We start from the raw sequence: 20,551 nt of genomic DNA, 5'->3' as shown, positions 1-20,551 counted from the left end.
TATTTTTAATTTCAATTTTAAACAAAATCTTCAAATATATGTTTTTTTTATCAACTTCTGAACCCATGAAACATTTCTTGTTTGATGAAACAAGACTTATACCTATCATGTTTCATAGAACAAACTTTTAATACTTAACAATGTTGGAGTTGTAAATATTAAATCTGTTAAAATAAAACAATTCCAAATTGAAACATTTAAGGAACAAATCCCGTAAATGTTGGAATAATGGTATCAAAATTTGATTAGAATCAGTTACTGGATATTATCAATTGCTATTTGTTTTAAAAAATTAAGCTCTCAAATGTTACTCGTTGATTCTTTAAATAAATCAAACCAATTATGTTTGTCACATTGTGGTCTACCTCTCTAACTGAGCTTTATGTTTTGTGCCTAAAAACCATAAGAGCCAATCTAACTGAAATTTTGTTATTTTATTTTTGTAGAAGTGGGTGACCTATGGATAAGGTGTACATCTCCTCCAATTTTGCTCTGTTCTGATCCAATATTAAGTGAACTTGCTGTAACAAATGCTCAATGGCTCATTCATTACAGCATGCCTGACAATAAATCAAGTTTTTCTGAAAGATTTTCAACCATAAAAGAACATCTGTATGATCGTATAAAATACCCTAAGGTAAATGATTCAAGTATTTCTTATCACTAAAAGTTAATTCAATTATTCAGTTTTAATATTTAAATTAACCAGATATCAATCCTTCCATTATAAACTCCCTAACCACTCAAACCCACTAGTTTCTAACCATGCTTCCTCTTCTAAACTAAACTAAAGTATAAAGAAAACTAAAAACTTCACTAACTGTAATAAGAACTAAGATCTAAGTGAATATTAAAAATAAGTATTTGTTAGCCACTAGTTTATTTAGATAAACTATTTTTATATAAAAATTATGGTAATTTTAATGGAACAAGAACTGAACAATGATTTAAAGGGAAGCTTTGTAAAGCAAATTGATAAAGATATGTAAGGACAGGAATAAGAAGTTTTTACTTATTTGTGTTGTTCACTGACTGCGCCCCAAACCATCTCCGCCATTGAGCTAATTTACTCGGTTTTTGGTACCTGGCCCAGGCAGTATCTTTCTTATATTAACTGGCTTTTATTTTATTTTTTCCTACCATCTTTTCCCTTCCTTATTAATTTTATTTTTATAATTTATTATTTCTTTTTCTTCTTTCATTCTTAATTTTAATATTACTATATTACTATACAGTTCCTATATTCTTGTAATATTGAAGTATAAATTTTCTTTAATACTACATATGTACCTATTTTATCTGATATTTTCTTATGTTTCTTGTTATTGTGTATTTATTTCATTTTATTATGGTTGTTATCTTTTTTTTTTATTCTTGCCCTGAGGAAGATTTGAAATTCTGAAATTGAAAGGCACTAATAAATAAGTTTTTACTTGCTTGCGTTCTTCACTGACCACACCCCCAACAACCTTTTCCTCATATATAATGTACAGTCAACTATTAACTCATCATTAATTTATATTATATATTTATCTGATTTATTGTGTACTTCAAGGATCCAATATATCACAGTAAGAATGTCCACTTATAAGTAATGATTCTTTTTTTTATTATTTTTGGACAAGAGGACTAAGTGTGAATGAAGGAGTGTCAATGAGTTTAGCTTTATTGTTTGTAACATTTAATAATTTCATTTAAATAGCATTTATTCACCAATAATGGATTTACATTTTATGTTACCAAGATTTAATTTTTTACTGTTTTCAGCTGTTACCTTAATTTTGAATTTTTTTATAATTTCTTACTGTATGTTATTGATAAAATTGAAATTTCTTACAGACTGTTCCCCCTGAATGCCAAGTTCATATTCTTGTTGATGATACAAATGAACTCCAGTTTCCTGAAATTATTAGTTTTATGAAAAGGCTTAGTACTTCGATACCGAATGTATTTCTGGAGGCAGTCAAAGTAAAGAATTAAGTTTTTTAAAGCTGTTACATACATTTATTTCATGTCTATTTATATTTGTCTCATTCATTTTCTTCTAGAAAATATCAATATTAAAAGAAGAAAGGAAGATAGATGTACCTTTTTGTGAAAACTTACTCATGCTCGGACATTGTCGGAAAAAAGATAAATGCAAAAAACAGCATATCTTTAATAAATCAAGAGATAAACCTCAAAACCTTCCTGTGTATGTTTCTTTAATTTTGTAATGCTGTTCGATTTTTAAATTTTAATATTTTCCCATTATTTTATTTACTATATTAATATTTTTCTCTTTCTTTAATTTTCAGTAAGGGAATCATGAAAGTGAAATTACTCTATGCCCATAACCCTTCCCATTATTCTGTGCGTGTCCTAGCTACCAAAAACAGTGATAGTGATGAGCAGTGGACGGAATTTCCTTCGAATTATGCCTTAATTGCTTTTAAGATGTCAAATTATTTCTCATTCAGAGAAAACAGGTAATTTTTTTCAATTAATAGTTCATACATACACGAGGGAGACAGTGCCTTTGAGTGGTTTGAGTGTTTCAATTGTAATATGAAGATCATTATATTCAATTGATTCCAGCCTCTTATAATTTTATAGCTTGGTTATCTCCTTCAAATATGAGAGACCTTCGGGTTAAGAGTTGCAAAAAACTTATATTATCATTAATGTTACATTATATATCTTGTATTGTCAAAGGTAAACTGTCATAACATTTTTAGAGATTTACAGGAGAGCAAAAAGTTTTAGGTGAAACTTTTGAAAGTGGATAATGGCACTTTTATTCTCATTTTGACTTATTTATGATACTTACTTTTGATAATGTAGCAATAATAAAATCAAAATTAGCAACATTAGACTATAGCAATTTATCTATACCATAAATATAGTTGACAGATATACAGTTAAAACTAACTATAATAATATCTGTTAAAGAGACATACCAGCTGTAACTATGAAATTCTGAGAAAATACTTGACCAGTCAGGACAAATAATAGAATATTTAAAAATATCCATTTTAACAACAGGTGCTATTTCAATTATATTGGCTGCACAGTAACACTAGTCACACAATTTTGACAAATAAAGATCATGTAAAGGATGGATATGGTTTTTCTAAGAAATGTTAACCTCAGCTCTGAGTTTTTCCTGGGTTGGAAGCATGAAAAAAATCATTTATAATAGATATAATAAAAATGTTTCTATTAATTTTTCTTATGAAATATCATGAATTCTCAAGAATTTTCAATTATACTGAAATAATATAATAATACAGTAATTTAGAAAATTATTCAAGTTATAAATCATTGGATGACTACTATTAGGTTGATAGTTTGTGAGGGAGATAATCATGAACATTCAGATGAAGATAATCTGAATAAATAGGTCATTTATAAATATTTTCGCTATGAAAAATAATTTATATTTTCAATTTGTTTGTACTTTTTGAAAATTGTGAACATTTTGTCTCAAGTTTATCTTATATTTCTATAGATTTGCCCATGGAAGGGTGAAGATAGGCGATCTAGTCGCTATAGAAGTAGAACCTGATCTCATGTTCAAGCGAGCTAAAGTTATTGATATAATTACCAGGGATGAAAAATACAATCCAGAGGAAATTATGGTTCATTTCATTGATGAAGGATCTGTGGATAAATTGACGGTAATGTTCATTATTAGTTGGTAATATGGAATTTATTTTTAATATTTGGTCAGTAGTATATAAAAAAAGTTTTCTTCATTATCTAACATTTAAATTTATTGATAATTTTAACATCAAAAAGAGGTAAATTTGACTTTACTTAAATTTTTTTTTTTTTAGACTTCTCAATTGCTTCATCTTCCTCCAGAATTACAAGTTTATTCCCAGGAAGCATATGACATGTACTTAATTGGTTTACAACCTGTTGATTATGATAGATCTTGGAGTTTCGCTTCGACTCTTAAAATACAAAAGAGTATTTCAAATTTAAATTTTCAAGATGGAGATAATAAATTTTTTACAGCAAATGTAAGTTTTATATATGGCTCTTTATGATAGTTTTAAATTAAATTGAATAGGAAATATGTGAATTACAGCCTTGGTTATTGAGATATTTAATAGTTAATTTCAGGTGTTCTTTCAGTTACTTCTGTGGTTCATTTTTTTGTCAGCTTTAATCTCTTTTAAAAAATTAAATTGTTATACATCGAGTCTCAGATCTGTATGAAAAATTCTTATAATTCTTGTTGGAAGATTATTGATTGACCGTGTGTATAGATGAATGAAAAAGTTTTTTTGACCGCACCCGGACCATATTCCATTCATCTATAATTCTTGTTGTATTTATCCATTACTGTTTTGTGAAAGGTTAATAAAATTAAGGTTATTAATTAATTTTTATTAATTTAAAGATAGTCATCAGATTATCTGTTTTAAATAGCTATCCACTATATTTAGATTCTTTCATTATGATATCCTATCACCTAATTTCTCATCTTATTGAAAAAAAGAATTGTTAATTATTACTAGTTAGTGATTTACCTCACTGGTTTTTCTCTATACGTTTTCTGGGCTGTATAATTATAGTTTTTATCATTTTTAAATTGAATTTGTTTCTGAAAATTAATAACGAGGTAACAATATGTTATTAAAATACTAAAATTAATTGGAAAATAGCACAATTTCTAAAAGGCATAAAAGATACATGATATAATAAAAAGAGTAATATTGAAATATATTTTATTGATCTGAAAATGATTCAAACATATTGCGAATATAAAAAAAATTAGTCAATCGAAGATCATTATTTTTTTTATTATAATGATAATCATAAATTATATAATTTATGAAATAATTTTGCTGTCATTATATTTTTAAACTAATTTAATAAACATGGACTTGGATTATGTCCCTCAAACGTCCATGAGCATAGCCATTAGCATTAAGGTGTCGTTCAGTTAAAATTCATGATTTCTGTTCAGTATGATACTAACACAAAGGTAGTATTTGTTTTATGAGTATTTTGTGACGTCTCTTCTATGTTGCATTTGTTATTTATTACATTGCTTGCAGTTTGTTTTATAGATAACATTTTGCCTATTTTATTTTTGAATTTTATATTTCATATTTGACAGGAATATTATTATTTAATTTGTTATTATTATACAATCCAAATTTTAAATTTAGATGGTCATACTTCATAAAAGAACTTTCAATTTTATTCGTCATCCCAAGTATGTATTTTAATTTTTGAAAATTCCCCACCTTTAACGGTTTTTCTATTTTTATTATCATTGATTATTATTGCTTTTCTCATCATTCATGACTTGAAAATAATTCGATACTAATTTAGTTTTTTTTTTTATTTCTGTATCTTCATATAAAGGATTGTAACCAAAATTGATTATAACCATGTTAATTGTAAAACTGTTCATTGGGAATATTTTTATTTGTTGAACTTAATAATCGACAGAAGAGTCCAAAACGTTGTTTAAATGTTATAAGCATAAAGAAGTGGATAAAGGGTGTAAATGGATTTCTGAAAATAAATATAATAAAAAGTAGATACAAAAGAAATATAAAAATACATTATACACTAAAAAATGAAAAAAAGGGTGAAAAGAATAAAATAAAGTTCAAGAAAAAAGGACCTTTCCTTTTTCCCTTGCTTCCTTCTTTTTTTCTTGACCTTTATTTTATTTGTATTCTCCTTTTTGCATGGTTTGCTACTTAAACTTTTCTTTGATTATGAATTTTGACAGAAGTATCCTAATTTATTTTCCTGTATATTTAGATCTCTTTTTTGGTAGAATGCATGATATTTCATTTAAGTAGGAAAGCATTATTGAATATAAAAATTTTCATTTATGATATTAATCTTAAGTTATATTTTTCAGGTTGCATTAGTGGCCGGCAAAAATCTATTAGCTACTTCATTCCTTTGCCATGAGTGGCTAGATTTGAATAAATGTCATGTTGTGCTGTTTTCCCCGAAAAAGTTTATTTTGGAAACTGGTCTCGCTGAACCAAATCCTAAGCATTTCTCTACTCTCATGAATTTAGCCCTTGATGCTGGTCTCATATCTTGTATTCCAGAAGGTAGCTATTTATTTTGACTGTATTAAATATTTGATAATGAGAAGTTTATAGTGACTGTGGATATTTAGAAGTATTTAATAGTCATCAACTGAATTGATAATGATGGGAAAATTATCTGGGTGGCAGTCCAAAAAAAAATAAATAAAAAAATGTAAAATAAATAATTTTTAATATTTTAAAATTAATTTTGACCTCCACCTTATCAGTTTATGTTTATAAAGTACCATTTTCTTTATTTTAATCTTTTTATGTTAATCCAATTTGTTTTAATGTTTAAATATATATTAAAATTATTCTTATGAGGACAAGCTAGTTGGGAGGAGAGGGGAGTGCGGTCAGCAAAAAATACAAAAATAAACCAAACTTATTTATTTTTTCTGATGTTTCAACCTGAATTTCAAGACTTCATCAGGGCTGGGAAAAAAAGGATATAAAGAAAATAATAAACAAGCTTGGAATAATACATAACAATAAATTAGGTAAATAGTAATAAATTGATATTAGTAGAAGATAAAATATAATATTCTAGAGGTAAGAATTATATTAATTAAATGATAAAAAAAAAGGTGTGTTGAAATAAACATAATGAAAGGTGCATAAGAAAATTTAGATGATGAATAATAGAATAAACATAATAAAAAATGTAAGTAATTTCTATCAATAACGACAAACAAGTTAAAAACAACATAATGAAGTGTAAGAAAAGAATATATATGATACAGTGGGGGTAAGAAAGAAAAACGAGATATATGTAACTATAGATAAAAGCTATGCTGCTATATGTATGAGTAGAAATTAATAAGCTAAAGAAATATACAGTCCATAAAGGTGAAAAGGAAGAAACAAGGGAAAAGAGATATGCGAGAGCGTGGAAAAATAGAAATATTTAAAAAAAGACAGAGAAAACTTTCACTCAATTGAAGATGCTGTTAAAAGTGCGAGGGGGTTAAAAGTTTTGTTTATTTGTGTATTTTTTGCTGACCTCTACCTCCCCGACTATTTTCTCCTCATATTAAGCTATAGTCAACGATTTAAACCTCATTATAAAATTATTCTTAATCATTCATTTCTCATTTAGAGTTTTTTTTAATTTCTTTGTGTTTCTGTAATAGAGATCAAGAAAAGCGACACAGATGAAGATGAAGAAAAAGTTCAATGGGCTCATCTTGATAAAGAAAATACCAACATTGTTCATGTTATTGGTTCTTATTCACCATCCCTATTTTTTTTAAAGCACTTTAAATTTTCTGATAGGTATATTATTACAAAAATAAAAGTATTAAGGATGGGAAAATAAACCAAAACAAATTAAATTGTCATAATCTTTTTTTCTCTTAGGCTGGAAGAGTTAGAGAAAGAACTTACTGCATTACTTGACTCTAAAGTAACTAAATTTGATATGATTGAGCGTAATATGCTCTGTGCTGCTAAATATCCAAATGACGACAAAAGGTATGCTATAAACTAATTTTGAACAGTTACAATTACCCGGAATTCCTTTTTGAATGATTCCTATTATTTTTAGAACATAATTTTCCTTTGATATTTTTTTCTGATTCAAATCTGTTGGCACTATGTTGCCTATGCCACACAGATTATTTTGTTGTGAAATTTTTTTTTTAATTGTTGAAACAGTGGCTTATTAGTTGGCATCGCTATGCCTCATGTATGTTTAAGTTTGTTTCATAGCTGTATGTGTGTATTCGATGCTATAAGTCCTTCAGTTACAATGCACATATTCATGAAAAAAGATACTGTAGCTGTATCAACTATAAAATTCTGGATTTATTTATTAGTTTAAATAAGCAGGCAGGGACAGGTTTAGTTCATTTCTCATTGTTGTTTTTTTTCCTTTAGACATTCTTCATTCTCCTATTCTCTCCCTCTCTCCCTCTCTTTCCCTCTCTCTTCCTCTTGCTACCTTCCCCCCTCCCTTAGATTTTAAAATAAAATCTATCTTAATTTTACGTAAGTTTTACTTGGATGTATTGAGTTCCAAGTTAGAATTTTGATTCTTTAAGTGTGCATTTTAGGTGGAATCGAGGAATGATTACTGATGTCACTAAGGATGAAGTTGAAGTATTCTTCGTTGATTATGGCGATTGTCATGTTCTACCATTGTCCACTCTATCTCGTTTACCTAAAGGTTTTATCACAAGACTACCATTTCAGGTATACATTCAATGTATTGTCATTACCATCAAAATATGATGCCTAAATTAGTTTCAGTAACTTGCAATTTTTGAATTCTATCTGGTTGTATCCCATGAAATAGCCATAGGTTATCTGTTTGAATTTTCGTTTGGTTGATTTTGTCAAATAAGAATATATTACAAATAATATAAGTTTCATAGGAAAGAAATGTGTAGAAAAGTTATATCATTGGGAGGCAACATGGTTAGCACTATTCAACTAGTTCTTAATTAATCCCCTGTTAGTAGAAAAAGAGTTTTTCCAACCAAATTTCCCACCGTTATAAAGCCTATTAATTTTTGGGTTAGAGAATATTGAGTGTCTTAATAAAAAACCCGAACGAAAAAATTGTACTTGAGACCACTTAATCGTTTCGCTACCATTATTGACTTGTGTTAGTTTTATCTGAATTATGTTTTTTTTTTCATTATTCAGATATAGCTAAAATCTCATTTCCTTTGTTTCTCCAAGTTGTTGGGTTATTGTTAATTTTGTACATTTTATCACAATATATAGTTAATTTTTATTGTGAAACAGTAGCTCACAAGAATATAAATATAAACTTGTATTTTTGATTATTTTATTAAGATACTTTTTATACGTTTAAAAATAACAGCACTAACAACTAGAATTAAAGTAGCTGTAAAACCATTTAATAGTTCATAATTTTTTTAAAGTGTTTTGGCTTCGCTCATAAAATCATTTTGTGTGATAGAAATAATTTTTCTGTTTGTTTATTATTTTTTTGAACTTACAATAAAACCCTTAGGAATTTCAAATTTTATTTCTTTTAAAGCAATAATTGGGTATATATTTTTTCTATTTTGACATTAAATATTTTATTTGTTAATCAATCCTGTTTATTTTTTTTAGGCTATTGAATGTAGTCTGGTTGGTATTTTGCCATTGGATGATGATTGGTTGCCTCAGGGTATTGAGGCTTTTGATAGCATGTGTCTTAATGATGATCATCAACTCATATCTATGTTTGCGAAGGTGACAAAAGTGTTTGATTTTTTTTTTTAATTATCAGCTTACTAGTTCTATCTGTCTCTTATTTGTGTGTTAGTGTATTTTTTTAAGTTTGTGTTTTTACAAGGGTGATAATTAATTTAATTGTAAAAGATTAGCTATATCATTAAATTATTTTGTAATCGTTTTTGATTATGTGGAATGTATATGTATGCCATCTATTTGATTTCTGAAACATTTTTGCAAACAAATTACTAATACTTTGCTTTTATATTTAGTCTGATAAATAGGACCATTTAGAGTAATGTGATTGTTATAAGCAATACCTTATTAATTTACTAATTATTGTTTTGTTTTTTAATTTTAGGTCAGTGATGTCACCAATGCAAGTGTAACCACAGGCCGTCATTTTAAGGTGATTCTTGCTCCTATAGAGAAGAAAGATAATTACATCAATAAAGAAATGGTGTATAGGGGTTTCGCTAATTGGGATGTCCAAACAAAACATTATTTAACAGAAAGCATAGTTTGGTCTGAAGATACAGAAGGCGATGAGGAGTGGGTTGATGATGACAGTCAGAATTCTGACAAAGCAGGGAAGGAAGATGAAAAGAAGAATAGTGATGACAAGCCAGTGAATACAAATGAAACTGAAGCTACTTCCTCTGAACAAACTTTTAACGACTTATTGTCTATGATAGAGAATGGAGATTTTGAATTTGGAGGAAACCCTCAATTTTTATTAAATTTATTACCTCCCCAACTTCAACATATGTTTAAAATAAAAGAGGTGAACAAATATATTAATAATTTTAAATAACTTTATTTATTTATGAGAAGGATACATATTTTGCCTATATTAGAATTTGCTATCTGCCTAAGCAATGAGCAAATATGGTAGTGTAGGGGAGGGCAAAAAAAGAAACTTTTTTAAACAAAAATAAGTGAAAAAGTACAAAAAAAAGAAAAATTATTTTTAAAGTAAAAAAAAAAAAAATTGAATTACATTAAAATTTTAAATGTCTATGGCAAACATATGATCATGGATCATATTTTACTTTTATTGCAGATAAGTTTAAGTTAATTATGGCTTATGATTTTGCTACTGGTATTGGTGCTAGGAATTAGTCTGGTGGGCGGGCCTATTTATCCTTTTACAACATCGAATGACTATTGAGCGATTGGTGTTCTGAACTAACCAGAGTGGAAATATTAAGTTTCATTTAGTAAGTACCTCGTGGAATTAGTATTAAGTGAACCAGGCGGAAATCTAAGCCACACCACTCAGAATCAAGTGCTTTGAAACATGTATCCTAATTTACTTGGCCGTTACAGGCTCAAGGCTTATAGGCTTTACATAGTTATTTTTTTTAATTAGAAGAAACTGTATTGATTTGAAATCGTTAATTTGTAATCATGATTCGTGAATTATTTTATAGCAAAAAAATCCATATAAAAGTTTCAATTCTGAAATGATCATTTCAGATGTATTAATAAGAAATTTTCCCTAACCACTTAGGTTAATAATCACTTCATCTTTGCTTAAGTAATAGTTTCATTGAAATTACACTGTCTTATAAACTACAAGCAGTTAATCTCATTACAGTTCATGATGTGTTCTATTTATTTACATCCACGTACATCTTATATTTCACTTAACTTTTAATAATAATTTCTTCTCAAATCATATTAATCTGTGCTTTGTTGTAAAAAATAAACTTGCTTTTCTGAAGTGACCTATTAGATGATAGTAAGTATAACTAACACCTGTTTCAATAAAGACAATTTAATTAAATTAATATTAATATTTTTTTGTGGAAAAGAAATAACTAATTATGACCTAATTTTTTTTTTTCTCAGAGAAATATTGAGCAGGCTCTTGATGAATTACATCAAAGGGAGGATGCAAAAAGTAAAGTTCCTGAACCGATTTCACATAAACCAAAAGAAGATCAAGAAACCAGTGATATTGTTGAAGGACCACTTCTTGAATCCTGTGGCTTATTTCATCCAGAAGTCTACTGGTCACAAAAAGACTGCTATATTAGGATTAAGATAAATCTGGCTGATATTAACCAATTTCAACTTGATTACTCTGATCAGATCTTAGGATTCAGGTGATTATTTGTATTTTGACTTTAATCTTTCTGTTCTATAATGTTTTCATCTAGAAAAAAAATAACCTTAAATAAAAAATTGATCTGCTCTTGAAATCGAAAATAAGTTCAAAGTCTTAACAAATTTAGAAGATTGGGAAGATATTGATAAGTTATGTTTATTGATCAGAGATAATATTAGAGGTTGATAAAGATTGTCTAAACATCTACAAAAAAATAAAATCAGTTAAATTAGGAGCTCTAAATAATCCTTGCGAAAACAAAGTTGACTTCTGTGGTTTAGAACGGTTTGTCTAAATTTCTCAAAAAGAAAGAATCTTTAAAATGAAATAAGGGAAGATAAATTATTAGAATCAAAAACAATATAAGAGATACAAGTGTATTAATAGGTTGCTTTATCCTTTGTGATCCAGACTTTAGTGGAATTAAAAAATAAAATAACCATATTTTTACCAATCCAACAGATATACTAAGTTTAAAAAATACTTTGACACAGTTTCTTTATTCTGTTGTACTGAACCCTTAGTAAAAAAATCTGTTAAGGAGGACATCAAAACAACCATCGAAAAATTAAAATCAATTAAGCAGCAGGAACCGAAAATATTGCTTGCCAAGTGATTGAGGGATGTATAGAAATGTCTTTTAGAAGGTATTTCATACCAAAAAAGATTAAAGTTTTGATGATAAACAGTTCTGTGTGTTATGCTAATGAAAAATATTAGGCGATGTTCTACATGACAGAAAAAGTAAAATAAAATCCTCAAGTTTAAAAAATAATTTGTAATGGGTAAATTGTAAAGGTTAATTTTATTTTTAACTTTCTAGTATATGCCTTGGTGTGCCACAGGGAAATGTATTAGGCTCTATACTCTTTCTGCTCTATATACCGCTGATATCCCAAATGCGTCACAGCTATGATTGCTGATGATTTTTTTTAATGACTTAAAGCACTTTGGTATATCAGACCTTTTGTGCACTATCAACATTATAAAGCTATTTAAAGCTTGAGATTAGTGTATTCTATGAATTTAATTATATTTAAAAGGTTGATCAATTTGCAGTTTGTGGTCCATAATGCAATCTATGCCAAACAGTGCATGCCTACAAATCGGTCACACTAACATATGATGTGGTATGCTGTTTCATTCTTAGCATTATAGAATCTGCACTGAGGTGATCACTTAAGTTTAAGGTTGAACATGTATTTATTAAGTCTACTGTGACCAGTGTAGATTCCTGTGATTTTCCTTTGAGTGCTCCTGTCTAGCTGAAGCGATATTTCACTTCGGCCTTCACAGGGTCCATCCACGAAAAGCTTAGAATGAATCTTCTATTTAAATTATGAAATTTAGCTTTTAAGCCTCAAGCCGCCTTTATTTTACTTTTTGCTTAGCTAAAGTTTGTTTAATACATGGGCTCAGGTAATCTCAGAACCACTCCCAGCTAGCCTGTCAACGTTCTCGTTACCAGGAATGTCACAGTGACCCGGGACCCATTCAATACTGACTTTATTATAACATGAGAGCTTGCAGAGTACTGCATAGCAGTCTTCAAAAACTCTAGATCGTGTATCGGCGTTGTTAGGTGCTCCTATTCTTGCTTGGCTGTCATTGTTGATTGTTATTTGTACCATACCAGCGAGCTCTTCTTCTATAAGATTACTGGCACTATGTCTAATAGCAAGTATTTCTGGTTGAAATACTAAGGTTTATTTCCCTAGAGGAATAGATGTTTCCTCTAATGGTTTATTCCTGAGCCTCGGGCTGTGCATGGAAGGCACCCTGTCCTCTGCAATCAGCTGATTTATTTTTCCATGGGCTGTGAGGACTTTCAATTTTGTGTCTTGTTTAATAAGCTTTAACAAGCCTATACTTAGTGTTAAAGACTTGTGCTTTAATCTCCAAGTATAGTGGAGTTAGGCTAAGTATAACTTCCATTGCTGCTGTAGAAGTAGTACTCATAGTTCTTGTAATTAATAATCAATAATCACATTCGTCTCTGCACTTTATCAAGGATGTTCCTGGATAACCCTCATTGGCCTTGAACCACAATTCCAGGGCTACAAATAGAACCATACTTATGTACATCCAGCAGACCATTTTGGGTTTTAGCCCTCTAGTCTTGCCTACTGCTTGAATTTAGGTGTGAGAAAAAGTTAGGACTTTTTCTCACACATGCCTGTGCCATTGTTGTTTGTTTGCCGCTGATACAGCAGTCCTCTCTGTTGAAAATAATATCAAAGACACTGTTAGAGAATTAAATATTTATTAAATACAACAATCACCAGTGTACAGAGATGAATATAAAAATGCAAAAGTAAAACTGAATGAATCAAATTTGGTGCATTTTACTGACTGCAACGAATAACAAATTATCCCCTTTTCAGATCAGTATAACATTGGACACAAAGCTTTGATATAAAAAATATGTTCTTTCCAAAAAAATTCCTGCTAAATTTTATGTATCAAAACATTTGTAGATTATTGGGCATAAAATCGAATATTCTGTCTATAACAAGCCTCTCATATCCAAAAAAGTGCTAAAACCTATTTGGACATGTGGAATCCAACTTTAGAGATACACTAGAGACTTCAACAGACAAATTACTTAAAAATTTCAAAACAAACTGGTGCTTTGGGGATTGTCAATGCACCCTGGTACATTAGAAATGTGATTATTGGGGATCTGCACTAAGATCTTCAAATACTAATTCTTGTAGAAGGAGTCTAAAAAATTGCCCAGTCACATCAAGAGCAACTACAAGGACACATGAATGCTGCGGCCATTTATGTCCTCAATGTTAATGTCTTAGTAAAAAGATTGAAATTATGGAAGCTCCACGAGCTTTGTGTGATAATATGCTAGTGTGAGGCCAAATTGAATTACATAATTTGAGGCCAAGATTTGATAATATTTAAACAATATTGTCTATATTTGTTTTAGTTTCCTTTTTTGTAATCGTACTATTTTATAATTAAATTGCTGATAAGCTTATAATGAGCTTGATTGTAATTTCAATCAATGTAAAAAAACAAAACAAAAAACTTTCTAATTCATGTTTATTTATTTCATTTTGTAGGGCTTTGGCTAATGGAAAATATTACTGGTTTGAGATAGCTTTGTTTGGTCTAATTAGCAAAGGAAATGTATCATACGCCTCTAAAGGACTATACTTTGAAATAAAGATGGAAAAATTCATAAAAGGTAACAAAATTTTATAAATTTCTGATTATTATTCATGAATGCTCTTAGCATCATTATATCACTAACCTAAAATTAAAATACATAAAATTGTTTATCCTTGTCCAAAAGTGAACAAAAGTGACCTACTTGCTCTCAGCTGGTAGTGCCAGAGAAAAAGAAAGATAACTTCCAATTTCACAGTTTTTTAACTAACCTCAGCTTTGCCATGTATTCTCAAGTCCAAAATATTTTTGTTGCATGGCTCCTGGGTCATTCCATTTAATACCTCAACTTGAAGTTTAGAGAGTGAACATACAGTGAGTGCTTCAAAGCATGGTCTATCTGCCCTTAAAATTTTTCTAGCATAAGTTGTACTGAAGGCTCTGAGTTTAATAGTTTTCAACAAAGGACGACTTGTCTTAATTTTGTAAACATATAAAGTACTAAAAAAAAAAAATATGTATTATGATTCTCATAAAGAAACAGATTAAAATTAGTTGAACCACTCAATCTTTGGCCTATGTCTTATAATTAAAAGTGATAAATCTTCATATTTTTTTTTTTCTTTTTACATTATTCACTTGTCATCTAGATTTGAATGATAGATGGAAAACCCTCATTTCCAAAAGTTGGTGTTTCTTTGTATTAATATCATGAGGATATTTACCGATAGTTTTGAAAATTAATTATAAGGTGAATATAAAAAATTGATGAAGTATTCGAAAAGTCAAACTGAATTCACAGCAACAATGTTACTAATTTGTATTGGGAACTGATCCTTATCAGAATTCAAGCTATTGGTTTATTGTATAACTTGATTTTCATGTTTAAGAAGCACTTGATATTTCTTAAACAATTAAAATTAACATTCGGATCAATACTAGAAATTTCCCTGCTTTTAATATAATTAAGTAATTATTAATGTTCATGTTGTTGATCTGATATATTATTTTTAAGCAACTTTTTTCATAACTTTTCTGTATATTTTTTACTAGGAGAATTTTGGCCCCGATTACTCTATGAGGATTTTAAGTATCCTTGGATTAAGTTAGATCCAGATTATATTGAACAAGATGACCTTAGTTTAATAGAATCTATGTTTAAAAAAGGTACGTAGCTTTTTGTTTATTATTATTGTTGAAGTAATTGAATTTTTATTATTGTTAAAATAATTGAAGAAATTACTGTATAAAACAGAGGTTGAAACAATTGCTGGGTACTCCGTGTTGAGCTACATTACTAGTGAAAAATTGTCTCTGTATGTAGTCACCCTAGCTCAAAAACAAAATGTCGTAAAAAACTGAAATAATATATTTAAGGTGGGTGTATACCTGCGATGTGACAGCAACTGTTTTGCTAAAATCGACCTACTGGAAGTGCCATTTTATAGAATCTATTTTTCACATTTTTTCGATTTTTTTGAAAACGACTTAACAATTTTGATTAAACTCGCCATGTCAATGATAAATTGAATGGTCTTTAATATATCAACTAGGTGTTATCCTCATTTAGATAGTCTAACAGGGCTTAAATGATGACAATAAAAACCGAGACCACCCGAACATTCACGATTGCATTATGATTTCGACTTTGTTTTCTTCTTTAAACTGTAGTATTTTTTCAGGAACAAAATTTATATTTGTTACTCCCACCTCAAGAACCTCTAAAATAGGAATTTTAGAGCGACAGTAAAATAAAAATTATTTGTTTATAATTTTCACCTTACCTGTTTTTTCTTTTCTTTAAAGTTGTGTCATGTACGCATATCGCACCTATTTTTTTTTTTTTTATGGTTGAACTATTCTTACTCTTAATATTATTTACTCTGTGCCAGTCTTTTTACAGTTCTTTTTTCTTGAAATTTTGTTTTTATCCATCCCATGTGTGTAGGCAGGATTTTGGCGAGGGGGGAGGCCTCAGTCCATTTCACACACACGTACATACATTCATATATATACTTGAAGATCAATGATTGACTGTGTGTGATTTTAAAACGAAGATGGACCGAGTGCGATCAAAGAAAAAAATTAAAAAGTCATAAAACTATTTAATAAGAATTAACATTTCACCCTACATCACACATCTTCATTAGGGCTGCAAATGGAAGGTGAGCACGAAAACCACTATTTTACACCCAAATCATTTTTGTGATTGCCTTCCATCTGGGGCCCTGTGACGTGGAGAAAAAACTGGCTCTTATTAAATAGTTGTATGACCATTTGAGTTTCTTTTTTTTTATTGAACCCTGAATCATTGGGTAAAAGAAAGATATGTAATGCCTATCTATAAAATTCAATCATTACCTATTAAATTTTTACTATCTATAATCACAATAAATTATTGAAAAAGAATTTAAATCGTTAACAACAAGGTTTAACCAATTGTTCGTAAATTGAAAATATAAGGCAGTTTTGCACTTTTCATCTCTGATGATTTTTTGGACGCCACCATCATTTTCCGCCATTACCTTCCTAATTATAGCATGTTTCCTGAAAGAAGCCATCTTTCAAATAAGTTCACTATTTTTTTCTTGGGTCCCAAAAATCTAGAAAACACAATTCAAATAGTAGTTGATTTGATAAAGTTTAATAGGACTTGCACTTATCTCAAGGTAATAAATAAGATGTCTAAATCTAATAAATAAAGATTATTATTATTATTATTAAGTTATCTATGTAAAAAAGAAAAATTACAATGACTTTTACCATTGTTTGTCGTAACCTATTCTATCAATGCTGTTAAAAATTAAGATATATGGTTGTACTTAGGTACTTTTATTCTAAACTGTAAAATTGTTAAGGGTTTTGAAAAACTATTCTTAGTGCATTTTCATCTCAACTAACTTAAGTTATTTACAAGTCTGGTGGGTTTACCAGAAATTGTTTATTGGTATTTAATACCCTTATGGATTCCAATTAGAGCAGGAAGAATGAGTTATCATATTGGTTACCAATATCTATGGTCAGAGGTGAGGTCATGACTCACCTGAAGAATGATTCATTTGAAGATTCTCATATGAAGATTCATACTGCGAGTCCACCACAAAATTAAAATCAACTCACTGGCATATTTTTGTTATTCAGAAATAATAATGATTAGTATTTTTGTGATTTTTTAATAGACATCTTATTTATTACCTTGAGATAAGTGCAAGTCCTATTAAACTTTATCAAATCAACTACTACTTGAATTGAATTTTTCTAGATTTTTGGGACCCAAGAAAAAAATAGTGAACTTATTTGAAAGATGGTTTCTTTTAGGAAACATGCTATAATTAGGAAGATGGTGGCGTCCAAAAAATCATCAGAGATGAAAAGTGCAAAACTGCCTTATATTTTCAATTTGCGAGCAATTGGTTAAACCTTGTTGTTAACGATTTGAATTCAGTTTCAATAGTTTATTGTGATCAAAGATAATAAAAATTTCAAAAAAATTGAACTTCACCCTTGCTTATTAAAATTCTAACTATCCCAAATTATTTTTAAAGTAAGTAATTCGAGGGGAGAATAAATTTCTCTAATTTCAGACTATATTTGTTTAATAACAAACCTTTAATATATAGAAATTCACTCATTTACTGCTTAGCATTAGGATTTTTTTCCAATTATCAGTTTTTAACCTATTCATAAAGAAATAGAGCTCATGGCAGAAAAAATAAGAGTTTTTCACTTTTGAGAAATATAACATCCATCTTATTTGTTCATCTTTTAACAGTAATTTTAATGTTATTCTGGATTATCTCTCTAGGAAGTCTGGTGAGTCAATTCATTTAAAATTTTTTGAACGAAACGTTGTACAATGTCATGAATAATTAATAAATAATTCATTCAAAAATGGAAGTCATTAACCTCAAAAAATTTTAAATGAATTTGATGTTATTTTTTTCATTTGTAGGCATGAAGTTTAAACCAACAATAATTCTTGGAAATCCTGACATAGTGCCATCATCATCAGAACCAGCAGGAGTACCAGAACCCGACTCTGATTTGGAATCTGTAAGCAGTAGATCAGACAATGAAGAATTTACTGACCTTGTCCATGATTCTATTGATCCTGAGTCTGACTGATATATTTTTTGAGGTTTTTGTTCCTATCTCAGCAATGTCATCGTTAATGTTTTTAAATTTATTTTGCTATTCTGTTAAATTGGAGTATATTTTAGTTAATTTTTTTTTATAAAGGATACTTATAGACGTACTTGATAATTTTTCAAATTAAGTTCACTTAAGTTTAATTACAATGTACATTATGTAAGAATAAGAGTTGTGAAACTTTGTACCTGTATTTTTAAATATATATATATTTTAAATGGAAACATTTGTATCATTTACCTATTCAAATTAGTTGTTATTGGCCTCTCTCCGCCGTTGTCGAGTCTGAGAGTTAAGTAGACTGCTAAAAGAGACTTGTTAATCATATATGCCCTGAACAATATTACTACTGCTCTAGGAGACGGAAACCCCTTTCTAAGGGAAGGAAGACCACGGGACAGCTCATTTGTTACTGTTTGATCCATGTTTTATTTTTGTTTAAAATTAATAATTTACATATTACACTTTTCTTTTAATTATATAGAATTAAATTTTATTTATAATGAGCTCAAATATTCCTTTCATTGTTTATGTAGGTTACATTTCACTTTATCTTATTCAATAAAGAAATCATTATTTTTTAGTTTTAACTTGAAGGCAGTTATCTTTATCATTTTCTTCCCTGATCTAGCTTGCATTATTTTATTAGTAAATTTAATTAACATTAGTAATTTAATAAGTTTATGTTTCATGAATAATTGATTTATGTATTAATCTAATAATAAAAACAGGATTTTGCCATGTGTTAGTTCCTGGAAATGGTTTTAATCACTTCACTTTATATACATATGAAGGAATTTGAAGTCTGTCCCTGTTTTCCTGGTTAGCTCGAGATGTAAGTCCAGGAACTTCAAAATTTTCAAACTTTTTTTAATTTTCATTCCAATGAAAATAATTAATTAGAGAGTACAAATTCTGTTCTGATTGTGTACCACATGTTATAAACTCCTACACTAAAAAAATAGAAATGAAAAGTAAAACAAAAAGTTATATTTTCTTAAAAATGTGAACTTTGTTGTTTTCTGTGCTAATCAATTATTTTGATAATTTAGAGTAAAACTCTGGCAATGCATAATTAGTTTTGTTTTTAGAAAATCTTCAATAGTGGATTACATCGATATCTTTTGATCTGACAATTATATTTTAAATGCTACTGTCTAATCAATATTTTTTTCAGGCAAGTTATTTCTTGAGCTGAATCAATGTTGATTTATTATATCCATATATTTAAGATTTCTGGAATAACTGTGATATGATTGATCAAACAATGAGTATTTAAATTGTGATTTTGATCATTCAGTTCAAAAAAACAAATTGAATAACTCCAATTACAAAGAATTGCAACAACAGTTAATCAAGTCTGTAAGAGTTTCTGTTGCATAAAAGAGTATATATTAGCTAGTGATGACTTTAACGGTACAATTTCTTTTAGACCTAGTTTGGTTGAGCAGTACTAAATTTTCACGACTGATGTTTGCATACATGCTAACTGTGAAGAGGAACGTTCTATTCTGACTTGCTTAGTTCCTGGTATTTTATGTTCTCTTTCTTTAGGTATGACAAACTCAAATTCATCAGGCTTTTGGAATAACAAAAGCAGGATGTAGGGAATGTGTTTTAGGACCACCAGGCGCACTACAGGATCAAAGAGCTCCAGGCCAGAAATTTATTGCCACTCTGTAAGTGCAGAGTATGACAAAGCCACTACGTTAATTCCATAACTTGTGGGACAACATTTTTTGCGAAGTAACTGATAAATACAGTTTTATCTTGCTTATTTCCAAGAACTTGCCTATTCAGGATACAGGTGTCATATTTTAACTTTATAATATAACACCATATTTTAACTTTATTATATAACAGCTACAACTGAAATGGAGGTTTATGCCCTAACATAATTGAGGAAGACCCGAAAAAC

General features: G+C 28.9%; 1 protein-coding gene across 1 annotated transcript in view; it reads left to right on the top strand.

The window, feature by feature from the left end:
• The window catches only part of LOC106684379 (Brother of Yb), a gene marked incomplete in the record, with an annotated part of 45,625 nt that extends 26,527 nt beyond the window's left edge, over nt 1–19,098 (top strand). Inside the window, 16 exon segments of the mRNA XM_067052887.1 lie at nt 447–637; nt 1,840–1,968; nt 2,049–2,194; nt 2,298–2,468; nt 3,491–3,659; nt 3,819–4,007; nt 5,876–6,077; nt 7,190–7,331; nt 7,416–7,529; nt 8,111–8,249; nt 9,144–9,266; nt 9,610–10,032; nt 11,103–11,359; nt 14,439–14,563; nt 15,538–15,651; nt 18,437–19,098. Of these exon segments, the coding sequence (XP_066908988.1) occupies nt 447–637; nt 1,840–1,968; nt 2,049–2,194; nt 2,298–2,468; nt 3,491–3,659; nt 3,819–4,007; nt 5,876–6,077; nt 7,190–7,331; nt 7,416–7,529; nt 8,111–8,249; nt 9,144–9,266; nt 9,610–10,032; nt 11,103–11,359; nt 14,439–14,563; nt 15,538–15,651; nt 18,437–18,609 (2,807 nt within the window).
• Nucleotides 19,099–20,551: the final 1,453 nt, after the last annotated feature.

Source organism: Halyomorpha halys, unplaced genomic scaffold (genome assembly GCF_000696795.3).
Source record: "Halyomorpha halys isolate HHAL.00 unplaced genomic scaffold, Hhal_1.1 Scaffold29.1, whole genome shotgun sequence".
Taxonomy (NCBI): domain Eukaryota; kingdom Metazoa; phylum Arthropoda; class Insecta; order Hemiptera; family Pentatomidae; genus Halyomorpha; species Halyomorpha halys.
Note: the sequence above shows the minus strand (reverse complement) of the source record. Positions and strands in the feature narration are given on the sequence as shown.